The 22,987-nt window shown below is 44.0% G+C and overlaps 2 protein-coding genes across 2 annotated transcripts in view; both read left to right on the plus strand.

Annotated features, from left to right (window-relative positions):
- The first annotated feature begins 234 nt into the window (after window positions 1–234).
- Window positions 235–9,162, plus strand: cbln20 (cerebellin 20). Its single transcript, XM_052110487.1, has 4 exons — window positions 235–267; window positions 2,209–2,310; window positions 2,405–2,545; window positions 8,257–9,162. The coding sequence occupies exons 1-4, from the start codon at window positions 261–263 to the stop codon at window positions 8,682–8,684; spliced, it is 678 nt and encodes a 225-aa protein (XP_051966447.1). The 5' UTR covers window positions 235–260; the 3' UTR covers window positions 8,685–9,162.
- Window positions 2,574–22,987, plus strand: part of tagln (transgelin) — a 51,520-nt gene continuing 31,106 nt past the window's right edge. Inside the window, exon 1 of the mRNA XM_052110491.1 lies at window positions 2,574–2,578. The gene's annotated coding sequence lies outside the window, so the exon portion shown is untranslated. The remainder of the gene's footprint in view (window positions 2,579–22,987) is intronic.

Here is a 22,987-nt window from a genome sequence, read left to right on the forward strand (position 1 = left end):
AGTGTCTGAAAATTAAAAAGAACATTCACATTTTTTGAATGTGTACTCAGTTACCCCAGAGAAAATGGCCAAACAACAATGTGTTTGAGCTGAATAACAATACCTGCCCCACATACAACACATGAAAACAGTGGCCCCACCTCCTGTGTTTGCGAATCAAACACAGGAGGTGGGGTCAAACTACCCTTTATAGTCAAGACTACTCAAGGTGAGGCTAACACATCTTCCTGAAAGACTGCAATCAACAGACATCCGAGGGAATGAGGGGTGAGACCGACCATTTTATTTCACTTAATTTAAACCTTCACCTATTTAGTTACCCTCAAAAGTATTTGGATGTTTCAAGGACAAGTCACACTTGAAATGTCTGAATGAGCCATTTTTGCTCAATAATTTTTAATCAGCTGATGTTCTGGTGATTTTTTTGTGGATGTATGAAGTTAGTTCCCATTAAGTTCACACAGGTGTTCTAGCAGAGTAACCACAGATGGAGTTCAGCATAATAAAGGAATATTCCAGTTTCAGTACATATTAAGTTCAATCGAGAGAATTTGTGTCAAAAATTTGATTGCCAAAAAATAAATTTTCGACCTTCTATATAAAAAAAGCTCAAATCTGGGTTACAGTGAGGTATTTACAATGGAAGTGAATGGGGTCAATCCGTAAACATTACCATACTTTCAAAACTATATACACAAGGTGTAAACAATATGTGTGTTGATTAAACATGTCAAATGTAACCCTCCCAACCCTGATTATATGAGCTGTAAAGTTAAATTAAAATACAATGATTTTAGTGTGATTAAGTCGCTTACTAACATTTTCTGTTTTATTGCATTGTACAACTTTGTTGCCATGATGACAAAAGGCAGTTAAAATCCCTAAAATGACATACATTTATTTTAATTTAACTTTACAGCTCATATAATCAGGGTTGGGAGGGTTACATTTGACATGTATTCCACTACAGATTACATGCTGTAAAATGTAATTTGTAATGTATTCCGTTAGATTACTCAAGGTCAGTAATGTATTCTAAATACTTTGGATTACTTTTTCCATCACTGGTAGATTTGTTTCACTTGTTTTGACTATAAAAACTCAAAATACACATGTTAAAAATACATTCTCTAAAAACCCAAATATCTTATGCAGTGCTGTTTCTAAAACAAGATTAATCAAATCGATCTAGTTTTGAGGATTTTTAGATATTTTTACTGGAAAACAATAAAAACGTATTATCAAGAATATGATTTTTGCCCTAATATCAAAGGTCTTACTAGAAAAAAAGAAATTATGATCAAACGTGAATTTTCTTGATAATAAATATGATGGTGTCTGGTCACATTTGCATGTAAAATGGCTAGAAATATCATTTTAGTTTAGTGTAAAGCTACAATTTACACAAGGTTTATTGCTATTTCTTCTGCTCCAAACTTACTTCAAACGTACTTCTCTGTCTGCTCGTATGAATGAACACATCATAAGAAAGTGTTTCACCGCTGTTCAAATGCACTTTGGATCATTTATATGTAGAAATGTTTTCAATCTGAAAGGACTAAATATTAAATGAATCAAATGACAATAAAATGCAAAGTAATCTCTTCAGTAATCAAAATACTTTTGGAATGTAACTGTATTCTACCAATGATTTAAACTGTAACTGTAGTGGAATACATATTCCTGTTACTTGTATTTCGCTACTCCCCAAACCTGCAATGAATACACAAGTTTTAACAGAAGTGCTTTTATAACCTTTAAACCCCCCATTCACTTCCATTGTAAGCACCTCACTGTAACCTTGATTTTTGCTTTATTTTTTTTTAAGGAAAGGAGGTATGATGCAAAATACATTTTTGTGGAAATCAACATTTTGCCACAAATGCTTTCGATTGAGTTGAACTTTTATTGAACCCGGAATATTCCTTTTAAATATCAATGTGCTCCACCAACGTTTGACAAACACAAAGTGCAACACTATTGTGAAAATGAACATTATTGTGAAATGGTTTGCTTAAAGCATGTTTGAGTTTTTCTTTCACAAAAACTTTTTTTTTGACATTTTAAAACACTTGCTTTGATATTTTGTTATCTAATGCAATTACATTTATACATTTTTAAGATTGTCTGAAGTGTTCATATTCTTTTTGAGGCCAATGTGCAAGACACAGACATGAAATACACAGGACTGTCTTTTTCATGTTTCAGCTCTTGTGATTTTCACCCTCCTGGTATGTGCGCTTGCACAGGAGAAGACCTTTTCTTGGAATGGTCCAGGAGAAGCCTATGAAACTGATCCTAATGCGGATGGTGACTTGAAAAACCATACAAATACAACATTCCTTTAAAAAACTTGATTAAAAAGCCAGATTTGATGATGGCGCATGTTTCTTTGTCTCCACAGCTTGTTTGATGGACACAGCGTCGTGTGGATGTTGCCTGATGCAGAACCAAATTTGGAAATTGGAGATGTTCTTTAACTTGAGCTTAAATGAGCTACAGACAGGCCTGGAGAGAGCTCAGTCAGTGTTAAATAATATTCGCGGTGAGACCACCTTCTATGGCATTCTTAATCTTTGTTGGTTGTGTTTGTGTGTATTGATATTCTTTAAACAGTCTAGCTAGGGTTTGTTCTAAACCCTACATAGCCTATTAAACTTCTGTAAATAATTCAGAACTGTACAATGACTCAGTAGCCTAGATAAAGTTCTTATTTACAAACTAATGCCCTGCTCCTGCACTTCTGGGTTAATTTATGCACCCTGTTTCCAAAAGATTATTAGATCTTTTGTTTGTTAATTTCTATCAGGATTGGTGGATCAGGAGACACTTTTTGGATCAGGGATTTTACATAAATTATGATATTTCAGGGATCACGTCATTGTTTTCGCCTTTCAACTTTTCCCGAGAGATCACATAAACTCTGATCACAAACTGTTGTTTACTGCCATTAATGTAACCGCTCTGACCGATATAAGGCCAAATATGATCAAGAATATGAACAAGAATGCCATGAAAGATCTAATTGGACAATCGGGACCCGTCTTGCCCCACTTCAGCACGTACTGTTTGTTTGTGAAAGGATATTTCAGTACTTCTCAAATATGTCTTTCCATTTACTTTGAAACTAGTAAGAACTGGTTCAATCTAAATCAGCTGTTATTCAATTTAAATTACCAATTGAATGAGTACAAAATAATCATCTACTGTACATGCACCAATAATTTAAGCAGGAAAGACACTTATTTCATGTCTGATGGTAGTTTTAATTTTTACATTACTCAGGCTTCAGAAATGTTAAACCTGTGCAGATGTGTCATACAGGGCTGTTGAATCAAGTAAAAACTGGTTTTGTCAATAGTTCAGAAAGAACCAACATATATTTTTTCATAATAAACCACATATATTCATTTACAATAATTTGAACAATAGCAATCATTTATTGCACTATATAATGATAACAGATTACTAAATCTCATAACCACCATTAAAAGCTTTTCTTGTAAACTTAATTTGTTTTTTAATTATTTAAATAATTTTATATAGGTTTTTTTTAAAAAAAATCACTGATTACCTTAATATTGAAACGTCTAGGTTACGAATGTAACCTCCGTTCCCCGATGGAGGGAACGAGACGTTGTGTCGGAGAAGCGACACTAGGGGTCTCTCTTGAGCACCGAATATACCTCTGATCTATGAAAAAAGGCCAATGAGAAGTTGGCAGCTAGTATTTGCATACCCTGCATACCATACGGGTACAAAGGCGAGGCAAATACTAGAGTTCATTCAGGATTTTTCTGAGGAGCCGGAAATGGTCCGGCCACTACAGCGGCTTGGCTCAGCGACGTGGCCGGGAAGGACACAACGTCTCGTTCCCTCCATCGGGGCAACGGAGGTCACATTCGTAACCTAGACGTTCCCCTTCTGTCACTCTCTCCACGTTGTGTCGGTGAAGCGACACTAGGGGTCCAATTTAAATCATGCCATGCGCTGAGCCGTGTACGTGGTCTGACACAGGAGCAGGCAGGTGTTTTTTACGTGCCAGACGACCAGCTGTATCAGACTACACGTACCCTTCCCCAATGCCCCACAAAAGTCGGCGGAATCCTTTTGGTTACCCTGAGAGGGGAACAAGGCGACGCTTGCCAACCTGGGAACGGGCCAAGCCTGGCTGGGCCTCTTTTCTCTCTATGTTTCTCGCATAGAGCAATAGACAGCCGGGGCCCTTACACGCACTGTGGGAAGGGGTCTTACCCAATTTCCTATTCTTTCAGGGGGAAAAGACCCTGTGGAGACCATCCCTACCCAGCTGGGGAGGTAAGGTGGTGAATACATCACATGTGTTTTTAGGCGACACGTGGAAGTGGTGCGGTGGTAGATCCAACCTCAGCGAGGGGGGGAGTTGCTACACACGGTGACCGGTGGGCAGCCGAAACTTACCCAAGGAAAACGCGGGTCCACTCATAAGGGGACCGTATCACGGAAAATACACACAGGAAGAGTCCGCGTAGGAGTCCTCACCCTGTGGAGCACCTATTCCAGTACAGGGTAGATTTGAGTACCCGCAGTGGATTGGGTCGGCAAGTTCCTCCGTCGAACTGCGGACCCATGAGGGCTAGGGAGGAATCGAAGGAAGGTCCTTCCTCAGGGGATTTCGCCAGGGAGGGGCTGTCGTGAGGAGTACGAGGTCCGAGAACCAGGCCCGGGTGGGCCAGTATGGAGACACTATTGTGACTTGCTCCTCGTTCTCCCTGACCTTGCACAGCACCTGTGCAAGAAGGCTCACTGGGGAAATGCGTACTTAAACAGCCCCGTGGACCAGCTGTGTGGCAGCGCAGCGACCCTAGTCTGGCTCCAAAGGAGGAGACGACGGGCGAGTCGTGACATGTAGCGGGAGCGTACGCCGCCTTGGTGATTTATGTACGCTACCGTAGTGGTGCTGTCTGACCTGATTAGGACACGTTTGTCTCGAACTGGGATGCTGCCTCAGTCCTCTAGACTCGTCAGAACCGGCCAGCTGGGGGACAGTCGTGGGGCTGAAGGCGGACTGTGGCCGCATCCAGCATGCCGGGACTGTTGAGGCCTGGCGGCAGAGTGCCATGAGAACGGAATTTGCGGGCCAGGTGACCCAGAGACAAAAAAGGAAATAGCTCTATTATTGAGAATGTGAGTACCGCAGCCCCCGTTAGGGGGTGCGGCCAAATGAAATAAATTCAACAAAAGATTCTCCTCCCGGCCCCCCACCAGGGGACGGAGTGGTCTTACCAGCTCCGGAGCTAACGTCTCGGTCTCTGGGTCGGTCATCTCAGGAGCGCCTGGGAGCCTTCCGGGTCCTCGAGGGGGTCTGTGAGATAAGGGGGCGTCCACCTTCTGCGGGGAGCTCGACGCCGGGGCTGAGAGCTGGGCCCATGTTTGTTGAGGCAGAGCAGTGCTTTTCTTTCTTTCTTGAAAGCCGCAGGAGGACGCCCTCGGCAAGCAGACAGGGCATGGCCCCTGGCGGCAGGTTTGCAGCAGGGCAGGATGTGTGAAATAGCCTCCGTCTGTTTCTTCACCACTGAGGACTGTTTCTTCGAGTGCAGTTCCTGCGGCACGTCAAGAACAGGACTACCCAAGTGCAAATTTTGGAGTGCCTTGGCCTGGTGGACTTGCAGGAGGGGGCCATGGCATGCAGGGGAGTGGTCTGGGACCGCTCTACCGCCGAAGGTAGTGAGAGCGGAGGAGCGAGAAAGCTTGTCATGCACGTCCGGGAAGAAAGGAACCGGGGGGGGGGGGTGTGCGTGGCTGTGAGCGGCGCACATGCCCGTGGAACCAATCAAATAGCCGTGAGGGGGAGGGGGACGGGATTTTCCGGTCCAACCTTGCGCTCGCGTTACCCAGGGAAGCATATCGGACCTCTGTGCATCAGGCTCAGGCTGGGCGCGCAGACCTGAAGGTGGCGGCGCAAACGAGCCATCAACATCAGACACCACTGTAACTCTCTCCGATGCAGTGGTGATTATCGTCATCCAATTCCGGGAGCTCAAGGGACCGGAAGGCCAGCCGCGAAGCCCGAGCTCAGATGCGACAGCAATGCTGCCTCAGCTATGTTCTCACACTGAGAACATAACCCATTGGAGAGAAATCGCTCATCCCGAGCTCGGACGGAAGCCAGCAAGCGCGCCGGGGAGGCGGTTGGTTCGCGGGGATTTACCCGGCGAACACAGCCCGTCATTGTCCCCAAATCGCCTCCATTGCCAGCGGCTGCACGGGGGGCGGCTGAAGTGGCTTTATCTCATGACAAAAGAAAGCCTACGACCGCAATGCTGTTATGGCCATGTTCTCGCCCTGAAAACATAGACTATTCATAAAAACGCTGCCTGCGTGTAATCGCAGCCCAGCTTTTATGACCGTCGGAGGTGGGGAGAAATCAACCGCATCCTGAAACTACAGAGGCGGAAACACGTCTTTAAAAGACGTATCCTGAAAAGGACGTTCAACGCCGCTGTCTATTGCTCTTTTAGATAAAATCACTCTTTTAAACAACTCTCTTAGAGTTTGGGTTTCTGCACTGTCGAAGCGCCCAGGGGCAATTGCACTGCCGTGCAAGGAGAAATCGGTGCTGTATTGCGCCATCAATCCAACAGCATGCAGAGCATCAGAGAAATACTGGAACTGGTGTGATCTCACGCGAACAGCATGCACAACCATCGGCTCCAAAGAAAATTTCTGAATGAACTCTAGTATTTGCCTCACCTTTGTACCTATATGTCCGGGGGCGGGGTGTGCAAATACTAGCTGCCAACTTCTTATTGGCCATTTTTCATAGATCAGAGGTATATTCGGTGATCAAGAGAGACCCCTAGTGTCGCTTCTCCGACACAACATGGAGAGAGCGACAGAAGGGGAACTATGTTCAGCATTTCTGCCTTAATAAACAGATTTGGACAAATTTCTTCCTAAATTTAACAGAGTAAATAAGGGAACCTTTATTAAAATGTTCAATCTTTGTTATTTAATGTATATTTTATAACTCTACAGTACACTATTTTTTTAACTATTTTTATTTGGAATATTTCTTCCATTTTACCTTATAGTCGCCTTTACAGTACAAAGACAGTGTCTTATTATATCGATTGTTGTGCACATTCAAGATGCATGTTGATTTTTATGACAACGACAAATCGGCTCTGATGCAGTATTTCATTTACACGAGACCTAATGGTGCAGGCACACTAGACTTTGCGCTCCATTCACTTTTCTGTGCATGCAAATGCAATACAGCGATTTGCTTGGTTTATAGCATTGCTCTAAAGTGATAGATAGTGGGCACTATTTTAAGACCACTATGTCTTATGCGCAGTGCTATGCAATATGCCTAAAATTCAGCGTGCATGGCCATGACAATTTGGTATTTTCATGAAGCATGCGCTAAGTCTAGGCAAAATCGTGCATGCAAAATGCATGCTATATAAATGAAGACAGCCCATTCAGAAGACTTTAGTAGGTATGGACCATTTGTGTCTTCTGTTATTTTGTGCAGTAATTGCATCCTTCTTGAATGTCAGGTGAACATCTATGACATGCTCTTTATATACACGTGAAAAAGGTGTTTTTTGTCAGCACTAATTGAATGTAGAGTCCTACATTTTAGAGAATGTGAGTATAATTAATCAGATCGATCTACTGACACACAGCACCATGGCTAGTATTAACTGTATATGTCATGGACATCATTGTATGGGCCATTGTATTTCTAGAGTTTGAACATGATCTTTGATGGCATCCGCTGGTGGAATCCACAAACTGCAAAAACACATGGACTGAGTTCAGACTTTGTGCCGAGAATAGATGTGGTTCTCAGATGTCTTAAGTGCAATTACTTATTTCTCACATAAATAGCAAATTGCACCACTTCATTTTCATGAACCTCTAATATAGTTTTGTGAAATTTACACCCACTGTTTGCGCATACGCCCACAGATAGCATAAACACTCCAACCCATGGCCAGTTGCACATTGCCCAGGCATGCAAAGTGCATTTAGATTTAATGCTCTCACGGGAAATTGGAAAAACATTTTGAATTTAGTTTAATATTTGTTATTTGGGATGTATTGTTAATTAAACCAGAATTCCTGGATTGTGACTGCATCTTTAATCTTAAACATACCTAAAACTTTAACCCAGTTTTTTTGGTGCCATTGCTATTTCTTTCAGAAAATTTAAATCTAGCTTGAAAAGTGTCGCCTTGGTGAATTTCTTGTCTTTTGTTTGTGCAGCCAGCCGCAGTGCATTCTCTGTGGCACTCACCGACACACGCCTCTGTGTGGGCCCAAATCGAGAAGACTCCGTGGTGAAGTATGCAAGTGTTTTAATTAACTTGGGAGATGGGTACAACACCAGCACTGGTGTATTTGTAGTTCCACGTTCTGGTGTCTACAACCTGGCACTGACAGTGTATAGTGATGCCGGTACACCCGGAGCACGCATCGCTGCCTGTGCCCGACTGCGGCTGAACGGACGCACACTCACAGCACCGAGCGAAAATAACCTCCAGGATCAGGAGGACAGTGTCAGTGCCGTGCTAGCAGTCCAGCTGCATGCAGGAGATTATGTGGATGTTGTTCTGCCTGCTGGCTGCTTCCTGTGTGATGACAAAAACCACTACAATACGTTTACAGGCTTCCTGCTCTATGCAACTGATTAGTACATACTAATGCTGAGTTTGAAATGTACTACTACTACCCTGCTAAAAAAAGAAAAAAAGAAAAATGCTCAAGCAAGCATAAGGTGGTTAGCTAGGCTACCTGCCTGGACAGGCTGGTCTTGTTCAGTGGGTTTAGAGGGGTTTGGGAACTTATGGTCAGGATGGGAGATCATCTGGCTGATATTTGCTAGACCAGCTTAAACCAGCAAACTAAGTCCTGCAAACCACCTTATGCAGATTTAAGTAGGTCTTTTCAGCAGGGTGCACAATATACTATATGCAGCATTTTTTCTTTTTTTTTTTTTTTATATAATTCTAATGTACAACAATAAAAAGGTAAAGCTGTAGTATGCTACTTTGTTGTCACATGACCTTGCTATATTGCAGGCTTTGCTCGATTAAGTGTTTATCTAGGAAATTAATTCATTACTCTTGCATTTTCGAGCCTATTTAATAAAATACGTCTTTGTGGCTTCCTGAGCAAATAATGAGATTCTTTGTAGTCTTCCAGCTTTTACAGCTGAAATGAAATTTTAAGTGTACTGCATTGGGAAACTTGTCGTGGAATAGTCAACTGGGTATTCTATGCATACAGAACATTTGCACTCTTTTTCACATTATGTACACTGCATTCCTTTCAATAGTAGTCCAAGTGATATGGTAAATTGTGATTTCCACTGCCTTCACAGTTGTACGTTCTGACTTAAGTCCAGTTTCAGCAAATGACTGAGTTGAAGAAAATACATGAGGTCAGATTAATCATGTGAAATAGATTTTAAATGCAATGAACATTTTCAAAAATACTACTTTTTAATTTTTTAAATAAACATTTTGGTTCTTGCTTGGGTACTTGTTCTTAGCTTTGGCTCATTCACTTTGCTCATCATGTTCTCTAGCAATAGTCATAGTTTAATGTTGACTCATCAGTGGTATTGAGGCAAAATTGGATTTGCTTGTTAATTCTGACATTGATTTAATGTTGAAAAGATAACCATAACACTGGTTATATTTGTTCAGCATTGTCTTTCACTTTCCTGTGAAAATTGCTAAACTAGAGGATATTAAGAAGAATTCTTTGTGTATTTCTTGTACAGGTGAAACTCGAAAAATTAGAATATCGTGCAAAAGTTCATTAATTTCAGTAATTCAACTTAAAAGGTGAAACTAATATATTATATAGACTCATTACAAGCAAAGTAAGATATTTCAAGCCTTTATTTGATATAATTTTGATGATTATGGCTTACAGCTTATGAAAACCCCAAATTCAGAATCTCAGAAAATTAGAATATTACATGAAATCATTAAAAAAAAAAGGATTTTAAATACAGAAATGTAGGCCCTCTGAAAAGTATAATCATGTATATGTACTCAGTACTTGGTTTGGGCCCCTTTTGCATTAATTACTGCCTCAATGCGGCGTGGCATGGATGCTATCAGCCTGTGGCACTGCTGAGGTGTTATGGAAGACCAAGATGCTTCAATAGCGGCCTTCAGCTCTTCTGCATTGTTTGGTCTCACGTCTCTCATCTTTCTCTTGGCAATGCCCCATAGATTCTCTATGGGGTTCAGGTCAGGCGAGTTTGCTGGCCAATCAAGCACAGTAATACCATGGTCATTGAACCAGGTTTTGGTACTTTTGGCAGTGTGGGCAGGTGCCAAGTCCTGCTGGAAAATGAAGTCAGCATCTCCATAAAGCTTGTCTGCTGAAGGAAGCATGAAGTGCTCTAAAATGTCCCGGTAGACGGCTGCGTTGACTCTGGACTTAATAAAGCACAGTGGACCAACACCAGCCGATGACATGGCTCCCCAAACCAACACAGACTGTGGAAACTTCACACTGGACTTCAAGCATCTTGGATTGTGTGCCTCTCCATTCTTCCTCCAGACTCTGGGACCTTGGTTTCCAAATGAGATGCAAAATTTGCTCTCATCAGAAAAGAGGACTTTGGACCACTGAGCAACAGACCAGTTCTTTTTTTCTTTAGCCCAGGTAAGACGTTTGACATTTGAAGCCCATGTCCAGGACCCGTCTGTGTGTGGTGGCTCTTGATGCAGTAACTCCAGCCTCAGTCCACTCCTTGTGAAGCTCCCCACACATTTGAATGGCCTTTTCCTGACAATCCTCTCCAGGCTACGGTCATCCCTGCTGCTTGTGCACCTTTTTCTTCCACACTTTTCCCTTCCACTTAACTTTCTATTAATGTGCTTTGATACAGCACTTTGAGAACATCCAACTTCTTTTGCAATTACCTTTTGAGGCTTTCCCTCCTTGTGGAAAGTGTCAATGATGGTTTTCTGCACAACTGTCAGGTCAGCAGTCTTCCCCATGATTGTGAATTCAACTGAACCAGACCGAGAGACCATTTAAAGGCTCAGGAACCCTTTGTAGGTGTTTAGCTGATTAGAGTGTGACACTTTGAGCCTACAATTCTGAACCTTTTCACAATATTCTAATTTTCTGAGATTCTGAATTTGGGGTTTTCATAAGCTGTAAGCCATAATCATCAAAATTATATCAAATAAAGGCTTGAAATATCTTACTTTGCTTGTAATGAGTCTATATAATATATTAGTTTCACCTTTTAAGTTGAATTACTGAAATTAATGAACTTTTGCACGATATTCAAATTTTTCGAGTTTCACCTGTATATTGCAAGTTCATACATTTTGTGCAGTAAAAATTAGGGATGAGCGAAACCACTTATTTTCTTTCGATCCATTAACAAGTACTTTTAGGCCAATATCACCCATACTGTCATGGCAGATTCCCCAAAACAGCAATCAAAGCACAGTCGAGTCAAAGATTTCTTGGAGACGCAAAGTTCTGATTCCAAAAAAACTTTTATTACAGAGTAACAAAGCTGAGGAGGTCCATAGAGCATCTAAAATTACACTTTAGAACATGTATATTTTAAACAGTTTCTCTTCTCCTCATCTCTTTTGGTGATGGCCTCCACATCCAATAAAAATCATCTTAGTTTCGTCACCACAGTCTTCATTCTAGCTGGTCATTCTGACCCAACTTGCTTCTATGGTGGCAAAATAATGACTAGTTTATATGCATAAAAAAAACCTGTAATTGTTAGGAATTAGACAAGGGCAGATGAGGAGTGAGGATCTAAGTGCAGTTCTTTAATGAGGAAACAAACGGTGAACAGGATAACTAAAAAATAACTAAACAATACAGGGAACAAACAAAATATCCATGAGGGGATAACAAAATATAAACATGAAAAACATCCACGGAGAGCACGGGCAGGAGAAACATCGAAGACAACCACAACATTAAACAACCAACAATGAAAGAACAAACAACAGGGCTTAAATACACAGGGATGATGATGATTGAATTAACCACAGGTGAGAACAATGACAAAGTGCTGGCAGTGATGAGGGCCGGGAATCATGGGAATTGTAGTTCAAGACACTAGACATGAGAAACACGGGGCAGACAACCAGGGATCGTAACAGTAATTACTTCATTTGGTTACATATTTTATATTGACCAACGATCATTATATCTGCATTAATGTAAAAGTATATTGATTGATTTCCATTACAGTCACTGGTTACACAAAATGTCCCTGTAAGATGGAGAAATGTGTGTGCTGCAACAGGAGGTGTTTGATCCTCAACACACACCCATCTCTCCAGTATTATTACACACACATTCATTTCATCTCGTTTCTAGCACTAATTGTAATGAACTGGCCATGGAGACGGTATTAGGAGCCATGTGCAGGAAGTTCCTTAAAAGAGACAAGCATACAATCCAAAACAGCATGCAGAGAGACGTAGTCGTAAAAGCAGGCAGATAAATTCAATAAATCAAATAGACAGTCCAACCAGGCAAACAAAACAAAGGGTAATCTAAAAAGCTGTAAATCCAGAAAAATAGGCAATGGGCATATCATGAATCAAGAAACAAAAATGCTCGGTAAGTTGGAGTACATGCATGTTAGAGGGCTCCATCTGGTGGTTGGTAGGATGGGTAACAACCTCAGACATTACTCCTAGTTTTCTTCTGCTGGGATTTCCACTTTGTTGTTGTGGACGATTAGGATGGGCCTGGTGGGACACTTGGATCAGGGACATATGTGGGTAGCCAACAAGGACAATCTTTCCTCCGGTCCGTAGCCTTCCCAGTCCACCAAGTATTGCATCTGGCTCCCTCGTCGCCTTGAGTCCATGATCTCTGACCATATACGCTGGACTTTCATCAACCTCCAATGGAGGCAGAGGCTCGGGATTCGTGATTTCAGGGCCAGACACCGGGTGGAGCGGTTTCAGCAAGGACACTTGGAATGAAGGAGAGATGCGGTAGTTATTAGGAAGCTCTAATCGGTAAGTAACTGGGTATATTTGATGGATAATTCTGAACAGACCCACATACTTCTGCAGGGTAGCCACAGCTTGAGATCCCTTGTGGAAAACCAGGCACTCCCTCCAAGCTTATAGTTGTGGAGGTGCCGCTCACTGTAGCCGGACATGTGCACTGTCCCACACCCTCTCGCTCCGCGTAATCCAATCGTCCACCATTGGCACTGTAGATGGTTCTTTTGACCAAGGGAACATCAGGGGTTGGTAGCCTAGCATGCATTGGAAAGGGGTAAGGCCCATAGTGGTATGAGTGAGGTAATTCTGTGCATATTCATCCGAGGGAAAGAAGTCGCTCCAATTCTCCTGTTCACGGCTACAGTAGCTCTGAAGATATCTGCCAATCTCCTGGTTTAAACATTCCACCTGTCCATTAGCTTGGGGGTGATAGCCTGAGATGATGCACACATTGATGTCCAGTTGCTTACATAATGCCTGCCAAACTCAGGATGTGAATTGTGAACCTTGAATAGAGCATTAGCTTGACCCTTGAGAGGGACAAGTCTACATGATTTTGAAAATCGGTCAATAATTACCAGTATGTGGTGTATCAATAATTACAGGTGGTGTATCTGTTGGAGTTTGACATGTCGGTGATGAAATCATTGGAAAGGTGGACCATGGTATTTGGGGTATTGGCAGTGGTTGGAGTAATCCCGTGGGGGTCTCAGATTGTGCATACACTTGACAAGACTTCACATAGTTGGTAACATCATGAATTTCAAATGGCCTCCAGAAGGAATTATGTATCAGATTGATTGTTCTTTGGATGCCAGGGAGTCCTGTGCTCAATGAAGTGTGGACCCATTGGATAGTTCTCAGACGTAGAGCTTGTGGTACAAAGTGCTTGGTTGGGGGGCAGTCAGGTGGTGACGGTTCGTGCCGTTGTGCTCGTTGCATTTCTTCCATGATATCACAACTATTCGGTGCAATCACAGATGGTGGTTGATCCAGGAGGAGGTTGGATCATGCCTGTGTGAAAGTGCTTCTGCTTTGCTATTCTTGCTGCCAGGGAGGTAAGTGACGGTAAAATTGAACCTGGTGAAGAACAATGACCGTCGGGCTTGACATGGATTCAATCTCTTGGCTGTCTTGATGTATTCAAGGTTCTTGCGATCAGTGATAACTTTGAATGGGTGGACTGCCCCCTCTAACCAGTTATGCCTCTCTTCGAGTGCTGCCTTCATGGAAAGCAATTCCTTGTTCCCCACATCATAGTTTAGTTCAGCAGAAGTTTTCTCTTTCTGGAGAAAAATGCACAAGGGTAAAGCCTACAGGGGGTTCCGTGACGATGTGACAGGGCCGCTCCAATCCCACAATCAGAGGCATCTACTTCAATGATGAAAGGAAGATTGGGGTCGGGGTGTTTCAGTTTAGGAGCGGTCTTGAAGTTTGACTTGAGGGAGGCGAAGGCTTGGAATGTAGCGTCGGTCCATTGGAACTTATTGGGTTTTCCCTTGAGCAATGATGTTAGCAGTGCTGCAATGATTCTGTAGTTTCTAATGAAGTGGAGCTAGAAATTGGTAAAGCCAAAAACTGCTGTAGTTCTTTGTGGAAAGTCGAGGCTATTTGGTAACTGCTGTGATTTTAGAGACATCCATTTCTACTGAATTTGATTTCTTGTTTGGGCTTGCAGCATTGAGATGACCTGGATCTTCACAGTAATAGCAATATTTTTAATTACGTCAATGTTGGTGTTCCTCCATAGAAACACGAGTGTAAACAACTTGCATAATTTGGGTGATTCAGGTGATGCCTGTGCCTGTACTGAGACTGTAGACTTCGAAGCAGAGTGAAACTGGGGCCGTGGAGCATTACGAAGCAGGTTATCCATCTTGATAGCCATGGTAATGAAGTATAACCGAAGTAGGTAACAAAGTAGAACCCTCACCCTTGCATGTCAGTTCCACCTTGAGTTCTTGTTGAAGCCAAATGAGTTAGTATAAGCCACATATAAAAATGAACCATAGATATTATTGTATGGTTACTATTACTAAAACCAAGTTACAATATGGATACTACAGTAATGCTGTAGCAAAACCATGGTTAATTGTATCAAAACCTTGGTTACTGGCAAAAAAAATAAAAAAATTGGTTACTACAGTCATATTCACTAGTAATGGTTAATTAAATATTACTACAGTCAATCAATGATAAGTTTTCATAATTGTAGTATTTATTAACAAGGATTAAAGATCATTATCAATGTTTTAACAACTCTGAATTTAAATAAACCTGTAAAACAAGCCAATTATAATATAATGTCACATCTAGGTTTGTCATTATTCACTTAGTGTGAATAACTCCAGATGCTGTTTTTCTGTCATTACCTCAGGAAAGCACTGCTCCCTCTTTGAAAGAGTGCTATGAATGAAATAGTGAGCACTGTCTGTGACTGCTAGTGTATTTTAGCATTTCTGGCACATCAAGATGAGTGGAAGGAAAAAATAGCTTATGAGATGCATTAATATTCATGTAATCTAAATAATAAGATCACTTGTTAAAAAACAACAACTACAGAATTTATATTTTTATGTGAGGATCGATATTCTTGATAACACATCAGTATCGTCACACACCCCCTTAAGTGTTGATGTAATTTCAAGAGTTTGTTTTCAAAATAAGTTTGTTTTTAGTAAAAACGCTGCTCATGATTGACAGCTGTGATTGACAGGTTCTCTGAGCGAAGTAGTCACTGAAGCACCAACAGACTTTTTTTCGGGATCTTCGGAGGACTGAGGAGACTGGAGCTTTAAATATAATATCTACATTTCTTTAATTCATTATTTCACACCGTCATAAGTCAAAAGTCAAAAGTGCAGGGGCGTGTGCTTGCGATTGATTCAGCGAGAGTGAGGGCGGGGCCTTGATTTCATAGCTTTACTTCCTGCTCACTACTGCGCAGGTCTGGTTCCGAAATCGCAACTGCGCAGACTCAAGTCCCAAGATGTCAGCGCCATATCGGGACACTTGTGGCTTCAGTTCTCACCAGTGGAAAAGAGCGAAGGGGCGTCGTCCATCTTTTTTTACAGTCTATGGTTTTACTATATATAAACATGTCAACTGACCCTTCGCTAAGCCACCCCCTGGTTACCGTTGCTTGCTCTAAAAACTTTGATGAATTTCCCTTAGGAGTGCAAACAGGTCTACCTGGGCCTTGCCGAACCGATCCCAGGTCAGCTGGACCGACTGGGGGTGGAGCCTCCACTCCCCGCTGGGCAAGTGTTGTCGTGACAGCGCATCCTCTATCACATTGAGGTTGCCGGGGATGTGAGTGGTGCGCAGTAAATTGAGTCGCTGCTGGCTCCAAAGGAGGAGACGATGGGCAAGCTGTGACATGTGGTTGGAGCATACTCCGCCGTGGAGATTTATGTAGGCTCCCACTGTGGTGCTGTCTGACCTGACTAGGGCATGTTTGTCTCGAATTAACGGGAGAAACTTCCTCAGGGCAAAGAAAACAGCCAGCAGCTCTAGGCAGTTGATGTGCCAACGCAGCGGGGCCCTCCGACGGCCTGCGGCTGCGTGCCCGTTGCACACGGCGCCCTAAACCGGTTTGGAGGCGTCGGTTGTGACCAGGACATGTCAGGACACCTGCTGCAAGGGTACTCCTGCCCGTAGAAAGCAGAGGTCTGCCCAGGGTTTGAAGGTTTGGCGGCAGGCGGTGGTGATTCTCACACAGTGTGTGTTGCGGTGCCATGCTTGTCTCGGGCCAGTGCTGAGGTGGTCTCATATGCATCTACCCCAGCGGCGCGGCCGCCGCGGGGGATGCCATATGCCCCAGGAGCCTTTGTTAAAATGTACAAGGGACCACAGTGCCTGGCTTGAGGGAAGCGAGGCATTTCAGCACCGACTGTGCACGCTCGTTGGGGAGACGTGCTGACATTGAGACTGAGTCTAACTCCATGCTGAGAAAAGAGATGCTCTGAACCGGGGCAAGCTCACTCTTTTCCCAGCTGACCTGAAGCCCCAAACGGCTGAGGTGCCTAAGCACCCGGTCTCTGTGCGCTCATAGTAACTCTCGCGAGGGGGCCAGGATGAGCCAGTCGTCGAGGTAATTGAGTATGCGTATGCCGGCTTCTCGGAGCCTGGCAAGAGCTGCCTCTGTGACTTTCGTGAAGACGCGAGGGGACATAGACAGGCCGAAGGGGAGGACTTTGTACTGATACAACTGGCCGTCGAACGCGAACCTTAAGAAGGGTCGATGACGAGGGCGGATTGAGACGTGAAAGTACGCGTCCTTCAGGTCTACCGCTGCGAACCAATCTAGATGCTGGACACCAGATAGAATTTGTTTCTGGGTGAGCATTTTGAACGGGAGTTTGGACAGGGCCCGGTTGAAAACTCACAGGTCCAAGATCGGTTGTAAGCCGCCGCCTTTCTTGGGTACAACGAAGTAAGAGCTGTAGAAACCCTTCTTCGTTTCGGTTGGAGGGACAGGCTCTATCGTGTCTTTGATTAGCAGAGAGGCGATTTCTTTGCGCAGGGACTTGGCATGTTCGCCGTATACTGCGGAAAAATGGACGCCCGCGAAGGGGGCGGAGGCCTGGCAAACTGAATTGTGTAACCGAGTCGAATGGTCCGGTGCAGCCTGCGTGACAGGTTGGGCAGTGAAAGCCACGGCTCTAAACTCCGTGCTAGGGGCACCAAGGGGAAGAGTATTTTGGACGTACCCGGTGGGGCTTCGCAGCGGGGCGGAACAGGTAATATGGCATTGGGAGGCAGTGAAGCGTCCCGAGACTCTGGTGCTGAGAACAGACTCGAAGCACTTTCCTCCCTCCGCGCACCCGGCAGGGGGCTGGTTCGTGACTGAGGAGGAGGTCTGATGTTGGCGTCCTCTGGACTCGTCTGAACCAGCCGGCCGGGGAACAGTCATGGGGCTGAAAGTGGACTGTGGCCACATCCAGCATGTCGGGACTGTTGTGGCCTGGAAGCAAAGTGCCGTGAGAACGGCATTTGTGGGCCAGGTGACCCAGAGACAAAAAGGAAATAGCTCTACAGAATGTAATGAATTTAACAAAAGATTCTCCTACCGGCCCTCCACCGGGGAACGGAGCAGTCTTACCAGCTCCGGAGCTATCATCTTGGTCTATGGGTCGGTCATCTCAGGAGCGCCTGGGAGCCTTCCGTGTCCTCGAGGGGGTCTGTGAGACGAGGGGCGTCCAACTTCTGCGGGGAGCTCGACGCTGGGGCTGAGAGGTGGGCCCACTTTCTTTGTTAGTTGAGGCGGAGCACTAATTTCTTTCTTTCTTGAAAGCCGCATGAGGATGCCCTCGGCGAGCAGACAGGGCATGGCCCTTGGCGGCTGGTTTACGGCAGGGCAAGATGTGTGAAATAGCCTCCGTCTGTTTCTTCACCACTGAGGACTGCTGGGCGGAGTCGTCAAGTGGTGTCGCCGAATGGACGGAGCTGGGAGACGGGGGTGTTTTGAGAAAGCGTGCTTTGTCTGCCTCCTGTACTGCGACCAGGTCCTGTCCATGTGTTGCGTTTCTGGACCACGGGGGGTGGCCATCGCCTGTTTGAGTGCAGTTCCTGCAGCACGTCAAGAACAGGACTACCCAAGTGCAGATTTTGAAGTGCCTTGGCCCGGTGGACTTGCAGGAGGGGGCCATGGCGTGCAGGGGGGAGCGGTCTGGTACCGTTCTACCACCGAGGATAGCGAAAGCGGAGGAGCGAGGAAGCTGGGCTTGCTCAGCTCGTCATGCACGTCCGGGAAGGAACCGGGGGGCGCGGCTGTGAGCGGCGCACATGCCTGTGGAACCAATTAAGCCCGGGGAAGCATAGCAGACCTCCGTGCGTCAGGCTCAGACTGGGCGGAGACCCAAAGGTGGCGGCCCAGGCGAGTTATCCGCATCCCACGCCGCTGTTACGCTCTCCGATGTAGCTGTGATGTCATCATCCAATGCCGGGGAGCTCGAGGGACCAGACGGTAGGCCGTTAAGCGGACCGCACTAATCCCAAGCTCGGGGGAAGCAGGCAAGCGTGCCGGGGAGGCGTTATTCTCCCCAGATCGTCTTTCATCACCCGCGGCGACTGCCTCAATCCCGTAGGAAGGAGGCGAGGGGCGGCTGAAATGGCTCTCTCTCACTACAAGAGAAAGCAGAGATCGCAACGCTGCTGTGGTTATGTTCTCACACTGAAAACATAACCCATTGGAGAGAATGCTCATCCCCAGCTCGGACGGAAACAAGCAAGCTTGCCGGGGTGTGATCGCAACCCAGGAATGCAAGGCAGTTTTTATGACCGTCAGAGGTGGGGAGAATCAACGCATCCAGAAACTACACAGGGGTGGAAAAATCGTCTTTAAAAATGGCGCTGTGTTTTGCTCTTTTAGAGGGAAATTACTCTTTTAGAATAACTCTTTCGAGTTGTCTGCGCTGTCGAAGTGCCCAGGGGCAAGAATACACAGCCGTGCACGAAGGAGAAAGCTGCTGTTGTGCGCCATAAAGTCCAACAGCATGCAGAGCATCAGAGGATTTAAACAGGAACATGGTGTGTAACTCGCAGCAGACTGCATGCGCGACCATCGGCTCCGAAGAAATTTTCTGAATGAACTCCCGTATTCGCCCTGCTTAAATACCCGTATGTCCGGGGGCGAGATATACAAATACCTTCTGCCAACTTCTCATTGGCCTTTTTTCATAGAACAGAGGTATATATCGGCGCTCAAGAGAGACCCCTAGTGTCACTTTTCTGACACAATGTGGAGAGAGTGACAGAAGGGGAACAAATGTAAATGTGTGTTGAATGGTTATAGTGATATCCGATTCACAAACTAATTATTTGAAAATGTGTGTTGTGTCATCACTGGAAATCTAATGAGAAGAGACTGTTTATGTAAATTTTAATCTGTGTTTTTAACTTTAAACATAATTTGATATGTTTTTGTCAAACATGATGAACTATGTGAAATACTGAAGTTATTTTCAATAAGATTTGTTTGAAGTAATATGTGTGTGAATTAGTTGTTGACCAGACGCATTTATGAAAATGTCTAACAATAACATTTGCAATACTCGTTTCACCTAAAACAATTAACTTGACACTCTTTCTTTATTGTAGCTGCACATTAATAGGAAAATAATTTAGATACAAACATATGAAGAGAAAATACATTATTTACATTATCACAACAAAACAATATTTTAAACCCGGTTCTGGGTGGTTGCCGTGGTGTTCTCAGTGTTTTTAGTGTATTGCTATATTGTAGCTAGGGTGTTCATGGTGATTGCTGGTGCGTTGCTATGCAGTCGCCCAGGTGCTCTGTTTTAAGCGCATTGCAATGCAGATGCTAGGGTGTTTTGTGAGGTTGCCAGATTGTTGCAATGCTGTTGCTTTGTTGTTCTCTGTGTTTTTAAGACTTTATGTGGTTTATGTGGAGCCTTAATGGCTCAAGTGAAAAGAGCCTACCCCTGAGTCTCTCTGAGTTTTTCTCAATCAGCTCCCTAGGTCGTGAATCAGTATATTGTGTACACATGTTTGAGGACTTGAGTCAATACAGATTAGGGCACTAATGACTCCATTTCCGGCAACATGACCACCTAGTATAACGTCACCACAACTATCCCTTTAAACATCTCAATTAAAACCCTTTTTATACATTATTTGTAGATCAGGATTACACCACATGACAACGGTTGCCCCAATTCACCATTTCTACACTTTAGGTTAGCGGCGTGACAAAACAGAACGGTGTACACTGCAAGCAATGTTTTTCCTCTAGCACCGAACATGCTTCATTTATCCCCATTCACACTCCGCACGTGTTGCCTCTCTCCCCCTACATGAGGTGCCGCATATTAGAGCTGCAGACGTGGTTATCTTAACAACAGTAGCAGTGAAATACAGTGAGCAGCAATATAGATGGATACCAGCATCTTTTAAATTGTCAAGAATGAGACCAGAGATCCAAGTGAGGAGGCAAACTTAACAGAATTTATTAACAATAATCAAACACAGCTGAGCTGGCGAAGTGTAAGGGAACCCGGCACCGACTGCAGTGTGGAGAATGAGTGTGTTCGTAGGCTTGTGTGCGTTGTGGTAATGTGGAGCGCAGATCTGTGAGGAATCCTCTGGAGGAGAGTGTGTTCATAGGCTTGTGTGCATTGTGATACTGTGGAGGGAAAACCGATAAAGAATCCTCTGGTGAAGAGTCGAGTCGAGCGAAGAAACCAAGATAATGGTAACAACAATCTGGGCACTGCTGCAAAGACTGGCAACCAATAGAGAAAACACTTAACAGGAATGACTAGGGCAGAGAAAATGAGGTGAGTAACTGCACACAACAACAACAATCTAGTAATGAACACAAAACATAGTGGGGTTAATATAGGCAGGAAAAAATCAAGGGTCAGGTGCTGACACCCAGCTGAATGTTGGCATGATCAGCGTTCCCATTGAAAAAAATCAAGGTTCCCTTGGAAACGCTGATTCCACACGAGGAGAGAAATTAAACACCATATAACAAACCGGTGGACATGCAGAGACTTTGAAAAAAATACGCTGCAAAAAACGAAAATGAAGCAGAAACAAGCTAAGCAAGGTTTGTGACAGGATAATTTATTGTGGTTCCAGAGCGCCTTTAGTCAAGAAAATCTTTTTTTCCCATCTAAAATTTGCTTTATTAATCAACATGCTTGGAGTATACTGATAATAAACAGATTTTTTTATAAATTTTGTGAAAATTAATCAGCGATAACATCATATCTGGCATGGATGCAAGAAAGACAACCAAAACTTTAAATTACGAGTTCTCCTTCTGTCACTCACTCGACATTGTGACTAGGGGTCATACTTGGGAGCCCCAAACACCTCTGATCTTTGAGATAAAGGCCAATGAGAATTGGCAAAGTGGAATTTGCATGCCACTCCCATGTATAAAAGGAGCTGGCTGCAACCACTCATTCAGACTTTTTCTTCGTAGCTGAGTGTGTGTCAGCGAGCTGAATTCCACTGCCGGTCCATTCACCCTAAAGAAGCATATACTGTTGGACATACGGCACATTCCAGCGGCTTTCTCTCCTACACGATCAGTGCAGAGTACGCCCTTGGGCGCTTCGACAGCGCTAAAAAGAGTACATATTTCTGCAAAGAGTATATTTCCTCTATTAGAGCAACACATTGATGTGAACGTCTTTTTAAAGATGCATTTCCGTCTTTGTGTGATTCCTGGATGTGGTCGTTATCTCTCCGCCTCCGAATGCCTCACGTTTCTGGGTCATGATCACACTGAGGCAGCGTTCGTGTATGGTTCATGCTCACATTGCGAGTTACTACACGAGTAACTGTGGTCGCGACTTTCCTTCCTACAGGGAAAAGCCCATCAAGCCGCCCCCCGCGCTGGGCCTTCTACCTACGGGTATGAGGCCGACCCGGCTGGTGCTGGAGGCAATATGGGGATTCCAATGTGCTCAGTCTCTCTGGGTAAATCCCCTCGGACCTCGGGTATGAGCCCTTGTGGCTAGATGATTTGTTCCTGGGTTCCGTTTCCCTTTACCCCCCTACCCGCTATGTTTCTCAGCCACACCTATTATATCACTTTTGAAGACATGGATTTAACCACTGGTGTTATATGGATTACTTTTATGCTCCATTTATGTGCTTTTGGAGCATACATATGTTGTCATCCACTCACTTGTATTTGTTTTCTTCTGAAGAAAGAAAGTCATAAACAGATGTCATGAGGGTGAGTAAATGATAAGACAATTTTCATTTTTGACATTGTACCCTTTTTGAGGTACAATGTTCCACATTAATTTAGTATCTTTTAAGCCCAGAAATATTTGTGTTCTCATTCTAATGCACGATGCACAATTTTCTGAAGTTTGTTACTGGTGGAATGTTCTGCTGAAGTATTGAAGCTCAACAAAAGGTTAACACTTCTCTATCAGGCATTAGAAAAAATTGATAAAGGCTAAGCATAATTA

This window comes from Xyrauchen texanus, chromosome 38, assembly GCF_025860055.1.
Source record: "Xyrauchen texanus isolate HMW12.3.18 chromosome 38, RBS_HiC_50CHRs, whole genome shotgun sequence".
In the NCBI taxonomy this organism is placed as follows: Eukaryota; Metazoa; Chordata; class Actinopteri; order Cypriniformes; family Catostomidae; genus Xyrauchen; species Xyrauchen texanus.